The sequence below is a fragment of the Physcomitrium patens genome, chromosome 3 (genome assembly GCF_059467195.1).
Source record: "Physcomitrium patens ecotype Gransden chromosome 3, ASM5946719v1, whole genome shotgun sequence".
NCBI classification, from domain to species: Eukaryota; Viridiplantae; Streptophyta; class Bryopsida; order Funariales; family Funariaceae; genus Physcomitrium; species Physcomitrium patens.
In genome coordinates, this window is record NC_143412.1 from 16,617,378 (window position 1) to 16,632,782 (window position 15,405).

A 15,405-nucleotide genomic window follows, 5' to 3' on the forward strand; every position below is an offset into this window, starting at 1 on the left:
ATTCAAACGTTTAAATTTGCATTTTTTTTTTAGAATATACCAACAAATCTAATGATTTATTAAGATTCATTCAAACGCATGTATGTGTGTATGTTAACCTATAAAATATCTATAATATCAAACAGAAAATAACCCAACTTTTCATAGAATATATATATATATATATATATAATTTTAGTTCAAAAAGTTATGGTAAAGTTTTTGATTAAAAAATTGTTTACTCTGATATACAAATATATCATTTGAATAATTTGAATAAATAACAATGATTACTTTTGATTTTGACAATTTGAAATGTTCTAAATAATACGTTGAAATCAAAAGAGAGTTTTTGAAGGTTTTAATTTCAAGAGGAAATATGCTACATTAGATGCAATAAAATTATCAGTTGTTTTTGGGTGTTTCAAATATTTTTTACATATTGAAAGGAATAATGTTATTGTGATTGTAGATTAGTAAAATCCTGAAAGAACTTCTCCAGGTGTTTCTAGAAGAAATATTTCGTTGAGTGGTCTAGGGAACAAAAACTTGCAAAAGTAAGAAAAGGTTAAGATAATACATATTTTAGAATAAATTAACTGTCACAATCGAAACGAAGATATAGTAGAAAAAGAAAAAGAAAATAGTGCTCTAACAGTGCTGGGGTTATTTGCGGACTGGTGACGTGGGCTGCCCGAGAAGAGGGGGATTGCGTGACGTAAGAAGTGTTAGGTGCTGCCCGTGGGCCCGTGGACGAATGATATCGAGTGAATAATTTCATTCGTCTATGAATGTCCGTACGACGCGCCGTCGGTTTATTCATCTATACATTCATCCACACAAGAGTGGGGGCGTCATCACTCTCGCATTTCTGCCAGGTTCTCGCTACTCACAAACCCCCCTCCTCCGTCCCTCCACCCTTTCCTTCCCCGAGGAGACCACCCTCTGGCCCGCAAGGATTTTGGCATTCGTGGGTGCTGATCGTGTTTCTGTCCATGGTTTATTCGCTAGTGTGCATGCACTCGCGGATGCGCATTGAACTAGCCACTTTCGGGGGCATTTGAGTGAGTATTGCGCTTAGGAGGAGGAGAGGGTTTCCGTGCATTATTCCACAACTCGGAGTTACTGTTGTTTGAGGCCACGTGAGGTGAGAGAAATGGTGTCATGTTTTGCTTATTTCGAAGCGGCGTCCACCCCTGGCTGTAGCGGATTATCCTCGTAATGTCGTTCTTGTTGCAGGGAGCTTGAGTTTTTCCGGGAGTGTTTTAGCACACAAGTGTAGAGCGCCCGGGACTGTTCTGAATTTTTCCTTCTAGATATTGCTGGGGTTCGATCTTCGTAGAATCTATGTTTCGAGGAAATGCAAATTTTTACCCCTGTTAATTTTACAGTTAGAACGTTTCACGTGATCGTTGAAGTCCATATTTTAGGTTCGGAATGAAATCCTCGTGAAGATATGAAATGTTGGCGATATCGATCTCAGTTAGTGGTATGGCTGGGTTTAGTTTGTCTCCTATTTTCCTTGTTACTAATTAGCTACTTTTTTGTAGCTCAAACACTTTCGCTGCTTAGGGGTGCCTGCCGCTGTAAAGAAAGTGAACTCTAGCGCTCATAGTTGTTCATTATTTTCGGTTCTCAAGCGTGAGCGTATTTTAGTTTTCTAGGACACAGCTTGAGTATTTCAACAGCATTCTACACTGAAAACATGTTAAGGGTTTCCGCTTATTAAATATCGTCGTACGGTCAATGATACCCATCTTTTTACACAAGGAGATTACTGTTTAGTTTATGCTTCTGCCTTTTCAAAATGTTTGAACTGGTCTATTCTCTCTTTTTTATTTTTTTTTATTTTCAGGTTTTGCTTAAATGCTGATGCTGTTCGAGTTTCTCTTTTAAAATTCTTTGGCAATATGTTATCCTGAACATTGATGCAGGGAGTGACGAAGCATAATATGAAGGGTCATGTATTATGGAGGACTGATTCACAGGTGGAGTAGCATACTGTATGATGGAACATATCAGACCTCTACATTCTGCACTTAACCAGGATCTGGTTCGTCTCAGGATAAGGATACGGTCGAAGGTGCTATGCAAGAACGAGCTAAACCTACGAGGGATTCATGAAGTGATGTACGGCATATGATGTACATTTACTCAATCAAGGTTTATATACTTCTTGCAAATGTTACTGCTATCGTTATTATCCTCTGGGGCTTTCGCACAGCTGGAGTCTGGAGCCATCACTCGGAAGTGGAAAATGGGATTTTTCTGTAGAAGGGTACTTTTGTGAGTACGATTGGGCCTGCCAAGTTGTTCAGCACTATAAAAACAGTGGAGGTCTGTATGTAATCTAAGCTTGCCGTCACAGCGAGGACGGCCTTGAGGTTGTTCAGTAACGGCACCGATCTCATCTATTGACCTGTATTACCTCCAGTTTGCCGAAGTTTGTAGCAATTTCTCTCATGAAGTCCATGACAAAGCAAGAGCAGGTGGAATTGAAGTAGTGCTCAGAAGAGATTTATTCTGATTGCGGAGGGTTGATGCTCCAGTTTGCTATAGGGATAGCTTCTCTCTTTGGGTTAGACGGTGACTTGGCGAAGGATTGCAGTCCTGAGAAAGCATGGATGCGTGGGTGGTACAGGCTGTTTGTGTCAGATGGTGTTTTTTTTGGTTTTCATTCACAAGTTGTGATTAAAGCTTGTGGGTTTCTTTTCTTTAATTGAGGCGCCTTGGTTCAATCTACTCCATCAAATTAGCCACTGTTCCCCTCTCCCTGGAAGTTTAGCATGGTTCACATTCCCGACAGGAACGATGTTTATGCTTGTATATGAGTCTTGGTTTTCTTTGGAGCAAGTTAATACTCATTCCCTATAGCATCAATCACCTCCATAAGCTCCAATGCTGCTTCGTAAAAGCTATCTTCGTTAGGGTCAGTCAAAAGATGCAGATATTTTTTTCCGTGGATCAGCTGGAGTATGCTTTGTCTTACATGAAGAACTTCGTCATCGATTTGCACTGGTCTGTTATGCTGTTGCACGTTACTGCTTAGACACATCCACCTTTTGGGGTGGGGTGGGAACTTTTAGTATTGGGACCAATCTAGGAGTCCGTGAAGGGACACAATGGAGAGAGATATCCGTCAAGCTGGTGTAGACTCACGCAGCCACATTAGTCCTCCTCTCTTTCAACACCAATTCTTTCCAGGTTAGTCTCAGCTCAGAAGGTCCTGTTGTTTGCATCCACATAAGTTAAAAAATGGCACGAACTTAACCCATCACACTCTTTTCTGAGCGATCGATAGAAATTTATCTTCAAAAAATGTTTTCTTTGGCAATCTTTCTTTGTGAATATATTAATCTTTATTCCTAGTATCAATTTTGCACGCTTGCTGTTTCTGTTGAGTAGTTTTTTTTTCATGGTTCAGTCATTGCTGGTACTCTAGTCCGTCATCACATTAATGAACTTTCCGACACTTGAACTCTTATCTAGATAAAAACTGTTCATATTGTTGACCATGGTTTACATCTTTTCCTTGAAAAAGCTCTTCAAGATGTAAATTTCACTTAGAGATGTTATATTTTGCAGCTGGTGGAGTGCAGCCATCGATCGCAAATAATGTTGAAAACTCGAATGGACGTCTATCTTCGGCAGATGGAGGTCATAATACTGAAGAAGGGATTGAACATCCTTCTCACTGGGACATGAAAACGTGGAATTGGGATTCTATACAGTTTGTTGCTCAACGTGCAGGTGAAAGAGGGGATGGTTCTTTTGAGGAACAAAGAGAACATGGAAATAATGGAAGTGATGGCAATCATAGAGCTTCAGCAACTGTAGTTACTATAGATAGGCCTTGTTCAGGAGAGCGGCGTCGCAGATCTAATGAGGAAGATGAGAGAGGCAAATATTTTTTGGAAATGGAAACTCCCTCTCCCCCTCTAAATGACGGGCACGCCTTTCCTGGAGACGATGACTCACAAGAAGCAGTTGGGTCTCTTAGCCTGAAACTTGGAGGAGATGCATATGCCCATATCGAAGAAAACGGAGGTGGCTCTCGAAATGGCAAGCGAAACCGTTCTTCATCACCCCAGTATCAAGTCCCCATGTGCCAAGTCGATGCTTGCAAGGCAGATCTCAGTAAAGCAAAGGATTATTATAGGCGTCACAAGGTTTGTGAGACGCATTCAAAAGCCACGAAGGCCCCCGTTTCACGCCTCATGCAACGTTTCTGTCAGCAATGCAGCAGGTGAATGACTTAGTTTTAGTCTTTCAGAGTGATCTTTGGTTAGTTCAGAACATTATATGAGAGATTATCTACGTGAATTTTAAAGCAGAACTTATTAGCTTCCATCATGTTTGTCCAGAATATATTCACGAGAGCCATGTAAAGCTATTACGGATGTAGTCATTCAGTGCACAGGGCAGATCAGTCTTTTTTTTTCTGTTTTCTCTTGTACTTCACAATGTCAAATGCTGGAGTAGATGCTTGTTGCCTTAGCCGTTGTTGGTGACTGCCTTTGTAAGCATCACTATTTTGATGGCATGTCATTTTCCACTCAGTTGGTTGTCGTCTACATGTGCAGATTCCATCCATTGCAAGAGTTTGATGAAGGCAAACGGAGCTGTCGGAGACGCCTTGCTGGACATAACAGGCGCAGGAGAAAAACTCAACCAGATGCAGCGGCTGCCCAGGCACTTCTCGTGGCTGAAGAAGAGCGCCTTAGTAAAGGTGGCTCAGGGTTGATTGGAAGCCTCCTCAATATCTTATCTCATCTTATGGGTAAAACATCACAAATCACAATTGGCCAATTTTTCTTTCTTTCTTTTGTTATATTTTTGAATGTATTCAAATAGTAACTATAACAAATACTTACATGTCTATTTTTGCGCCCTTCTTTAACGGTTTCTCTACGCTCAAATCAATCCTTACTTTAGGGTTTACAGACCTTACGAAAGTCACATGCGCTGGTTTATTGCGCGAGTATGTTGTAGATGTGTAATAATTTGTTAACACCATGATGCAGGAACAACTAATTTGGATCGGTTCAATGCCCCAGTTTTGGACAGAGAAGCGCTTCTAAGAAAAGTTATTACTGCTTCATTGGAGGATATAAATCGAACCACACCCTTGTGGGCTCAGTTGCTAGCAAATCCACATCACCTAACTTCTTTACTGGGTCAACAGCCGCAACAGTTGGCAGCTAGTAATGGTCACGTAGCTAATGTGAATGTGGATACACAGCATCTTCTTTCCAGACTAACTAGTCCATCGCCAGAGGCCCTCCTTCTTATGCTTCAAAATAGCCTTGATGCTCAAATAGCTGCAGCATCAATAACCATTCAAAATAACCTTGGATCTCAGATGCATGGAGCAAGTGGACTTGGGAACTTCCCCCTAGGGTCCACATGTGGACTAGAGACACAGCTTGCTCCTCCTCGCACTACTGAAACATGTGTTGCACCTACCAGTGCAGGGGTTTCTCACTCTCTTCTTTCTTCTCCAATGCTAGCGAGAGGCTCTTCTCTGAAAGACGTCGTGAGACCTACTCCAATGGTACCTAAGCCGTTGCCACAGCTGAACTCCGAGCAGTTAGTTCAACATGGTGAGGAGTTTCCCTTTGATGAACATTGTTTTGATGTAAATTTGTCTATTCTTGACTTTTCAATAAGTGTCTTCATGATCGGATTCATAGTCATTTGCTCGTGGTAAGTAATTTGAAAAGAGTCCATAATCATAGTAATCATGATTCTTCAGTCAACCTAATGATATCTTGGTGGTTGACCTGGTCCACTTCTTCACGAACCCACGCCACTATTTGGGTGATTATCCATCTGACGCCGTAGAATATCCAGGTATACCTGCCGTTCAAAGTTCGTTCATGCCGTATCAAGCGCATGCTGGATCTCCAACAAAAAAACATGCCAGCAATGGTCTTGGGCCTACAATATTCAATCATTTTCCAACTGACGGAAGGTTGCTTCCAATATCACCAACTGTGGACCCGTCTTCTAGTGCTCGCCAGGAGGTGAATCTTCAACTACCTCTTCGCCAATCTAGTGGCAGTTCACAGTCCGGATCAGATGAGCCTTTGCCATCAAGTTCTCATGCGCGAGAGGTGGCTTTTCTCTTCATATACACTCAGAACCAACACGCGTTTGTATGTTTGAATTCATTTTTAAAATTAAAAAAAGTTGATTAGTTGCTTATGCTGGTTTTTATCAATGTCATGGTTTCATGATTTCTTATATGTGTTTTGTTAGCAACTCCGTAATTTGCATTCGCTTTATTTTGATGTTTTTACTTGTTCTTATACTATTAGCCAAGGAACTGGACTCGCCGCATTGCAATGAAGCTATTCGAAAGGAATCCAGAGGAACTCCCTCTAGATCTACGGTTTCAGGTACTCATTGGGTTTGTTCTATTTTATTGACACCGTATTTACTGCAGTTGATTTCAATGACCGAAAGAAGCGAGTAGTGCTCTTCAGATGTTTTAGTTGTCTCAAGAAATGATGCATTCGGGAAAACCAATTAGCAAGTGGTTTTCAGTACTTACTGCATGTTCGGGATTAGATACTAATTTACCCCTTGTCTCTCAGATTGATTCCTGGTTGGCGCATCTTCCCTCTGACATGGAGAGCTACATTCGGCCTGGATGTCTTGTTCTTACAATATTTGTGTCCATGCCAGTTTGTGGATGGGCAGAGGTGCACTTTCTAGCTGAAACCGCTTCGTCATCTTAATGTTTTCATTTGTGGTGGTTGTGAAACTGATATCTCAGTTTCAGAGTGTGTTCTTATTCGTCTTTGCATTCTGATTCCTAACTTAGGATGCTGTCAGCAGTTAGATGCAGATCTGCAAGGCAGTGTACAGAGGCTGCTCGATTTACACGAAGGTGATTTTTGGCACAAAGGTCGCATTCTGGTTCAAGTTGAACGTCAAACGGTATTGATAGTTGATGGTTAGTTCTTTTGCCACTTGCTCTTGCATCACCACGGTTACCCATCCAAGCTTTATTAGAGAAACGGTTTATGTTTCACAACTGGAGTTGTCTAGCTTTAATTTTCAGGGGGTGCTCTCTGCAGTCATTTTATTACTTGTACCTAAGTATCACTCTGGTTCTGGATAGGCTACAGTTGTGAATTTTTGCAGAATCAATTACAGATGTGTATGTCCTCATGCAATGTAAGTGCCTCTCATGCAAGTCTTGTTAATCTTTGTCGACAGATGGCTAAGATGAATTCCGTGCAGGTATTATTCAGGATAAACGACTGGTGGATTCCTGGAGTCGTCCTTACATTCAATCTGTGAGACCCCTTGCTGTTGAAGCTGATCAAGCAGCGAACATCACTGTCAAAGGATTCAATCTTACACTTCCTGACACAAGGTATGGCGTTCCTCATTTTTACCAAGACATTGGGCTTAGGATGGTATTGTTGAGACTATGAGAGGTTGCTGGGAGTACGCTGTTTAGAACTAATTCAAATAACTTGCGTTAACACGAATAGAATGTCAATGAATTGTGGTTTTAACAAAACCGTATTAATTGTCACAAGGACAATAAATAGTTCGACTCATATTTGTACTTGTCTTTGCACAGGGTGCTCTGCGCTCATCGAGGGAAGTACTTGATTCAACATGGGTCAACAGATAGTAATGAAGCAGAAGTTGCTTTTAATGACATCGAGGATGACTTGGACAGTTGTACTGGTCAATCTATGGATTTGAGCACTTCGTACAGTAACGTTGAAACTTCATTACGCTTAGATGCAAAATTCACATCTTGTGTAGAGCATCCATATGCTGTAGGGCGTTGTTTTCTGGAGGTTTGATGTCCCTACCCTGTCTTGAATCTTTTTCTTTTCACTTTGTATTTTATTCTGTTGGATAAGAACACGAATTTGTTTACGCAGTCGTCCCTTTCCGTGCATCTTTATAATCTTTTATTATTATTATTATTTTTACTTTTGAGTTTTTTGGAGACTTTGGTAATTATTTGCTAGATGTAGTAGTGTCCCTCTTTTGACGTGATCTTGTATTCGCAAAATTGAGTATACATCCATCAGGGGTAAAAGAGACATGAAAAATGTGATTGATCTTTGTATAACTACTTATTATGCAGAATTGAATTAAAATTGGAATCTTCTGTTATACTTTCAATAATATTGTGGAGTGGTCTCAGGCTTCGTGTGTGTGTGTGTGTGTGTGTGTGTGTGTGTGTGTGTATGTGCTTGCATCCTCGGATCACCTATCGTCCGCTTCTAACATTGGACGACCTCTCAGGTCGAGCATGATACGACATTAGCTAACGCTAGACCTCTCATTATTGCGGATCGATGGGTGTGTTCTGAGCTCTGCACACTTGAAGAAGAAGTTGAAGTGATAGCTTCTCGCACTACCCAAGCTGCCCTTCTAGAGGGCCTACAACCTGTTGAGGTCATTGGTTGTAGTCAGGTGGCGCGCTTAGTCATGGAGGAAGATGTAGCATCCTTTCTATATGAGCTGGGCTGGTATTTTGGGGGTGGTATCTCAAGACAAATGGATGACACCGCTGAGCTTAACGTGGTAAAGATTTCTCATCTTGAATATGGGCGTAGAGGATCAGGATTGCCGTATTCGGATTGCGGTTTGAATTTGAAAGTTTTCATGTATACTTCCTCCTTGTCTAGTTTATATTACCTTCTCCTTGGACTCTACCTAAACTTGATATGATGAGAGAATGGTAAAGAATGGATCTTGAAACGAAATCCCTCGTCTTGAATTTATATGTCTTAGATTTTATATATTTTGTAATTTCACTTTTGTTGGCTGTGATTACCCCTATGCAAATCTGTTTCAAACTTTGTCCTTTTATTTCCTGTTTACCTTATGACCACTCCAGACCTTATTTTAGAGATTAGCGATGCATGTTCTTATTAATCCTTTTCGATATCTTGGGCATGGTATGCATTCTTATGCTTCCAAACTTTAACCTGATGTCAATGTTTGTTCAGGTTTCTGCGACTCGGTTGAAGTGTCTTTTGATTTTTTCTGTCGAACGCAGTTGGTGTGCCGTTGTTCGCAAGCTCTTAGATGTCACTTTGGAAGGGCAAAACATAGATACTAGCATAGCTAGATTATCCAAGATTCTACGAAACGACGTTAGCTTATTGCACCGAGCAGTTCGCAGGAAAAGTAGGAATATGGTGGAGCTTCTACTTGCATATGTTCCCTCTTCTATCTCCACTGAAACGATTAAAAATGCTGGGGACACAGAGAAGTCGGGTAACTCGATGCAGTTCAATTCGCAGTGGAGTACATTGTTTCGGCCCGACATAAGTGGGCCGGCTGGTCTAACCCCTTTACATGTCGCAGCCAGTATGGAAGATGGTGAAGATATAGTTGATGCACTCACGAATGACCTCTTTCAGGTGGGTATTTACTGCTCCTTCTCAATGGATATGTGTAGGACCGTTCATGTGCAAGGCATTAAAGTACGGTTAGGAGCATTTGGTGAAGAGTTGTTGTGTCAATGAATTGGTCTGAAGGACAATGAAAGTGTTTAGACCTATTTGTTGATATCAACATTGTGCCCAACATCTGAATTCGGGGTTTGTTGAGTAAATTCTCTGCGGATCTATAGGATCATGCTCATATATCTAAATGCCTAGCCTGGATTACCGTTCAGGTTGGCTTGCACGCTTGGATGAACAAGCGGGATGATAGTGGGCGCACGCCTCTACAGTACGCAATGATGGGAAATCATATCAAGTCGATTGAGTTGGTGAGCTGCAAAGTAGCTGCACTTGCTGGGACTAGTCACCAAGTATGCATTAGCATACCACCCGACTCCCTCCTTCAAACTTTGGACCAGAGGTCATCTCGTGATGTACACGATGGAAGTAGAGGTTTCTCTTCTTTACAACTTGCAGAATGGGTGGACAGTGGTACTGCTCCAGTGAAGAATCTGTCTATAAACAAGACACTTGCACCATGCAGAGTCCATGCTCGGCGTGCTCACTTTGGTGGCATCAGCGGACCTGCTTTCAAACCGTTCTTGTTATCTTTAGTGGCTATAGCAACGGTTTGTGTGTGTGTGTGCATATTGATCAGGACTCCACCAAGCATTCGTTTTGTGATGCAACCATTCCGATGGGAGGGTGTGGATGGTGGTCCGAGGTAGTGCCTCGAAGGTACTGTGCTTTGTTTAGCACCCCTGTTATGACTTCCAGTTTTGCTTCAGGAAATGCTCTCGCAATGTCTTCCACCTGCTAAATACATTGGGTCCTAATGCATGATAAGCAAGGGACAAGATGGCATGGATTTATTACTGTTTGTCAGGTGCTGGACGTCTTGCATCAGGCGGCAATAATCTTAGAACTTAACACAGTTCTTTACCAGCTCAAGCACTGATGTTTGAAAGGATGTGTGCGTTGCATCATAATGATGTTACTCGCATTAGCCACGTATATATTAGACATTATCTTTGTGATTAATGTCTTATCTTATCCTCAAGGGAACGGGGAGAGTGATGTCTGCCTTGGAAGGCAAGCAATGACATAGGTACCATATGGCATCATACCTAGTGAGGAATGCCTGCATTTCTCGTTGGTGTGTAAAGATTCTATAGTGCATTCAACTTTTGTGTTTATGGAATTGAAGGTATCTGCATAGTTAGGTAGTAAAGAGCCTTATGTTTCTTTTCATAGGAAGGATCACAGAACTTTTGTGACTTATGCTTCAGTATGACGCAGCTAGTAAACATTGCTCTGCAGCAGGGGTAGACAGTGTCAAGGAAATGCTGTCATTTGATATTAATTCCTGTAGTTGGGCTAGAATTAACATTTGTTGAAGTGAAAACCGTCAGTTGTGGTAGCACAGCTGAGATGTTTGTTGGTTTCCTTGTTTATAAATCGATTTAAACTTTCCACAACACATCCACTCTGGTGTTATTTTTAGTGCTAAATGATGATAACTGTAGTAGAAGAGGCACTCACCCCTTTAAGAATGTCTAATTGTTCATTTCTCTTCGGAATGAGGTGCATAGCGAGCCTGACTTGAGTTAAATTCTTGCAACATACGCGATGGCCAAGTCTAGTCAGAAATGTTGGATCGTAGTTGTTCCTTATCATGTTTTTTCCCGGAGCTGACAAGGCTTCCAGCTTGCAACATGGGTATCAGCCATCCGGTCAAATCTCCACATCTCGTGCGTTGAAGCTCAGAAACGTTCAAGGCCCCCACATGCGTGCTGGCTCTAAGAACCTCGTTAATGAAGTCAACATGCAGGCTCTTGCGAAGTTGCCGTCAAGGTGATCTGCTGGTTCGTCTAACCACGAAACCCCCTAGAATCACAACGATGGGGCAACTTCTGGAGCTACTGCTCCGAAGTATGAATGAATAACTCATCCACTGAACGAGTAAACAAAACATTTCTTGGATCCCATGAATCCAAGAAAGCCTTAAACTGAGCATTTGTGATGTCATGATGAAGTTGTGCTGGTGGCATGATACAATCACATATACAACATGATATGATATTTAGTTTCTAACCTTCAGAACTTCGCCATTTCTTACAGTTTTGAAAACTGGGTTTATAAACAATGTTAAATTTTCAATGTTATTGTCTGCGACTTGACTCATTTTCTCACTTCCAATTTACTTTATCATTTTTATAAAAGAACTGAGTTCTTTTAAGATGTTTGATCACAAGGTTAGTAAAATTACATTGTTTCTGCCAATGCTATCACTGTGTAACATGCAGAAATTAAATGGACTATTTAGAGAAGTCCATGTGAAGGAGAATAGGAACAAATTGAATTGAGAAATCATTCTCTAAGCTTGATATTTTTACGTTTGAAAAGGGGAAGATCTGCCTCATAGGTATTTTTCGGCAAAAATAAATTAATTTTAGTTGCTTTGATAAACGAAGAAACTCAGGAACGAAAAAGTTAAAAAACAGACGGTCATACGCGCCGGTTTGGGTGATGAACGACAATATCCTAACACCACGCCTCACGGTTGTGGGTGTGGTTGTCCGCGGTGACTCACCCAGAACAACATCGCAACCAAGACGGCGGTGTCGTGTTCACACCAGCTTGATCAAGTCTCATTTAATCCAGAATTAGATGGCGCGTTCACACTGGGGCTTTCACGAATACCACAAACCCGTGCGCGTTCCTCGGCGAGTCTCCTCCTCACGGAGGTTGGTGCAGAGGCCATTCATTATTGCCACTCCATCGCCAGCGGAAAGTTCTGTTTCGTGGCCATGCCGCGCCCTCAATGTATCATCTCACGCCATCTTCCAAACCCTACTGCTGCTGCTGCTGCTGCTGAAAAGTGTCTGGTTTAGTCTAACGTCGCAGCATTTATTTCTCTCACGCGTTTTTGGCGTGATGAAAGCGGAGTTCAAAAGCGCGTTGCTGGAGGAGGCGACGGTGCAGGGGAGGAGAGAGAGTCGAGGACGGGCTTGGGAGCATCGGTGTTGTGTGTGTGGACAGGTCTTGTGTCTCTAATGAGGTAGCGCGTAGAGGAATGCTCGATAGTTCCGTGAAGCGGGGATTGTAGTACAGAAAAAGAAGAGGTAGGTTTGAGGTGGGGACGAAGGAGAATGCCGATCGCAATGGGACCATTGCCGTCCACTTTGGGTCGAGATCGGACTTCTGAGTTTCACGCCATCCTCGATCGCTTGAGGAAAACGCAGGGATCGACGTTGCCCTACACGAATGGCGCCAAGTGCTCGACGACGAACGGGCATGCCGACGAGACTGCCCGTCTTTTGCCGCAAGCGACGGGTGCCTTACAGTCGGAGTTCAACAAACGAGCGTCGCAGATCGGGCTTAGCATTCATCAGACCTCGCAGAAGCTCTCCAAGTTAGCCAAATGTGAGTTAATTTGTAAGGCAGCTTAATGTTGGACGGCAGGATGGTGTTTGTAAGATCTGGTGTATTTTGAGATATTTATGGGAATTGTGTGCTTTCTGAACAAAGTAGTGCAAGATCAAGAGGGTCCTCGAAAATCGGAGCATATTTGATGGTTTTAGGGTGCGATGCATGGAAGAGATATTGTCGTATTTAGATAACCAAGCGTTGGCAAAAGTACTAGTGTGACATTGGACGAGTGAGTCGCGTCTCAGGTTTTCAGCGAAGTCTCAATTGGTATTCTTGTTGCATATTTTTGAGTTCTTTGCATGGGGAATTTACATTGAGTGTATGCACCTGAATGGATCCAGATGTCCTGTTTCTTAGGTTCTAAATGTGTGGTCAGGAACCGTGCGAGATATTTGACGCTAATTCACGTCGATTTAGCCAGGTCTACCAGATAATTGTATGATGAATTTATAGTGTTTTGACCACATTTGATTTATTTGTATAAAATGCATGATTTGTGTTAACTTTTAATTACAAGATATCCCAATTTATGTGAAAAGTTGGCACTGAATAATTATTCCCTATACTAATAACTGACATCATGCTGTGGGGGTTTGTTGTACAGTGGCAAAGCGAACATCTATGTTCGATGATCCGGCAGTTGAAATTCAGGAGCTCACTTCAGTCGTTAAACAGGACATTACCGCATTAAACGCAGCTATATCTGATTTGCAAAAGCTTTGCGATTCAAGAAACGATGGAGCAAACCAAAGTAAACAGAGCAGTGAGCACTCTGCAACAGTCGTAGACACGTTAAAGAGTCGTCTTATGAACACTACAAAGGAGTTCAAGGATGTCCTTACTTTACGAACTGAGGTAAGCGGATGGCACAGTGCCATCCTGCATTTGCCAATGTGAATGTTGAAGGCGAACATTGTGTTTTAATGTAAAGTTGAGTTGTAATGTATCTGTTTTTAAAACCTGCAGAATCTGAAGGTTCACGATAATCGACGACAGCTCTTCACAGCTTCTCCAAATAAACAGGTTAACCCCTATGCTCGGCAGGGGCCACTAGCATCTGCTGTCCCTAGTTCCGCTTCAAGCACTGGTGCTTCTCTTCCACCTTGGAGCAATGGGACGGGGAGAAGCAATGAACTTTTCAGCTCAAGGTAACCGCCGTTTGTTCCGTATGGCTCTCGTTCAGGGTTGTGGATCAATCTGGAATTTTTTTGTTGGACATTGGTCGTGGTCAGATCATGTGCAACTTTCTGTTGGCGATACTTAAAGTGGCTTTCTGAATTTGGATTTTATCTCTTTATATTTTTTTGCATTTATTTCTTAGCTTTGTCCACTTCGTTATTTATCTTCTTCCTTTTTTTTTTTTTTTTTTTTTTTTTTTTTTTTTTTTTTTTTTTTTTTCTCTTCTTTCCTTCCAGAAAAAAATGTTTTATGATGTATCGATTTTCCTTGTTTTAATGGCACGTTTAGACGGCGTCCTACAGCTGATGGACTGGAGAGTTCGCAGTCACAAGGGCGTCTGCAGCAGCAGCAGCAGCAGTTAGTTCCTGTTCAGGACAGTTACATGCAAAATCGTGCCGAGGCTCTTCAAAACGTAGAGTCCACCATTGTGGAGTTGAGTAGTATTTTTACCCAGTTGGCCTCCATGGTTGCCCAGCATGGAGAAATTGCTATCAGGTATACAATGTCATGATGCACATGTCTTGTTATTTCGACTCGCCTTCAATTTCACGGTTGACTTTAGGAGTGTTTTTATGTGAACATTCTCACTAAGCGAGGACAGCTGCTCTACATCTGTGTTCAACCGTATCGATGTAGTGAATGATGGATTTGCTGCGTACTTATTTTTGGTGTTATTTGCAGGATTGACGAGAACATGGATGAGTCTCTTTCAAATGTCGAAGGAGCACAAACTCAGCTTCTTAAGTACCTTGACAGCATCTCATCAAATCGATGGCTTATTCTTAAGATCTTTATGGTGTTGATCGCATTCCTTTTGATTTTTGTCGTTTTCGTAGCTTAGATTTTTCAAATAGTAGTTCTCACTCTCCATATTCAGGCTGGCTTCAACTTCATTGGAGGGTAGCTCATTTATTCATTTATCGACTCTGCGTTTGAGTGTGAAGAAAAGGCATTTTGGCTTTGTATAATAATTGATGTTCTAGCGGTCTATTTCGGTGCCCGTTTTCCCCTTCAGAATTAAAGTTTCAGTGCTAGTAGATATTGACATGTTTGAGATGTAGAACTGCCAGTTGAAAACTCTGTATTTTTATAGATGAAACCTGTTTGAGAACATTGAAGTTAGTAAACGAGGTAATTGTGATGCTTACACACCATCATGATGATGAATTTTGCACTTGGTATTTGTATTATATTCTAGGAATTGATTGTAACAGACGTAGAGCTGATTTTTAAAACAAATTCTATTGTACAACCAATATTTGAACCACAAAACCAGCGTGCCTCGATGAGTATATGAGCTGCTATATGTACAAAACTTGTCGATGAAAGTTGGCCTAAACTTTTTAAGTCTTTGAAAGCTTTCATAACTTGATGTGTCGTA

General features: G+C 41.6%; 2 protein-coding genes across 5 annotated transcripts; both read left to right on the plus strand.

Moving 5' to 3' along the window:
• The first annotated feature begins 851 nt into the window (after positions 1–851).
• Positions 852–10,893, plus strand: LOC112279916 (squamosa promoter-binding-like protein 1). Of its 4 annotated transcripts, none has more exons than XM_090249010.1 (14): positions 852–1,126; positions 1,914–3,183; positions 3,565–4,225; positions 4,563–4,759; positions 5,004–5,582; positions 5,833–6,095; positions 6,300–6,380; positions 6,579–6,686; positions 6,823–6,940; positions 7,231–7,366; positions 7,580–7,805; positions 8,263–8,544; positions 8,973–9,389; positions 9,647–10,893. In XM_090249010.1, the coding sequence occupies exons 2-14, from the start codon at positions 3,102–3,104 to the stop codon at positions 10,139–10,141; spliced, it is 3,645 nt and encodes a 1,214-aa protein (XP_090105136.1). In that variant the 5' UTR covers positions 852–1,126; positions 1,914–3,101; the 3' UTR covers positions 10,142–10,893. The 4 variants fall into 4 exon arrangements, with proteins under 4 accessions (XP_090105136.1, XP_073388902.1, XP_024370445.1 ...); XM_073532801.2 differs by having other exon boundaries at positions 5,833–6,005; XM_024514677.3 differs by having other exon boundaries at positions 952–1,126; positions 2,044–3,183.
• Positions 10,894–12,110: 1,217 nt separating this feature from the next.
• LOC112279917 (syntaxin-32) lies at positions 12,111–15,171 on the plus strand. The gene is made up of 5 exons (XM_024514679.3): positions 12,111–12,839; positions 13,450–13,700; positions 13,812–13,993; positions 14,313–14,519; positions 14,706–15,171. The coding sequence occupies exons 1-5, from the start codon at positions 12,566–12,568 to the stop codon at positions 14,863–14,865; spliced, it is 1,074 nt and encodes a 357-aa protein (XP_024370447.1). The 5' UTR covers positions 12,111–12,565; the 3' UTR covers positions 14,866–15,171.
• The last annotated feature ends 234 nt before the right edge of the window (positions 15,172–15,405 follow it).

Excerpts from the sequence above, each read along its gene's own strand:
- LOC112279916 (XM_090249010.1), top strand. The coding sequence starts at position 3,102 with ATGGAGAGAGATATCCGTCAAGCTGGTGTAGACTCACGCAGCCACATT. Across the intron at positions 6,096-6,299 it reads CAAGTTCTCATGCGCGAGAG|CCAAGGAACTGGACTCGCCG; the intron begins GTGGCTTTTCTC and ends TTATACTATTAG. Across the intron at positions 7,367-7,579 it reads CTTACACTTCCTGACACAAG|GGTGCTCTGCGCTCATCGAG; the intron begins GTATGGCGTTCC and ends GTCTTTGCACAG.
- LOC112279917 (XM_024514679.3), top strand. The coding sequence starts at position 12,566 with ATGCCGATCGCAATGGGACCATTGCCGTCCACTTTGGGTCGAGATCGG. Across the intron at positions 13,701-13,811 it reads TCCTTACTTTACGAACTGAG|AATCTGAAGGTTCACGATAA; the intron begins GTAAGCGGATGG and ends TAAAACCTGCAG. Across the intron at positions 14,520-14,705 it reads CATGGAGAAATTGCTATCAG|GATTGACGAGAACATGGATG; the intron begins GTATACAATGTC and ends TGTTATTTGCAG.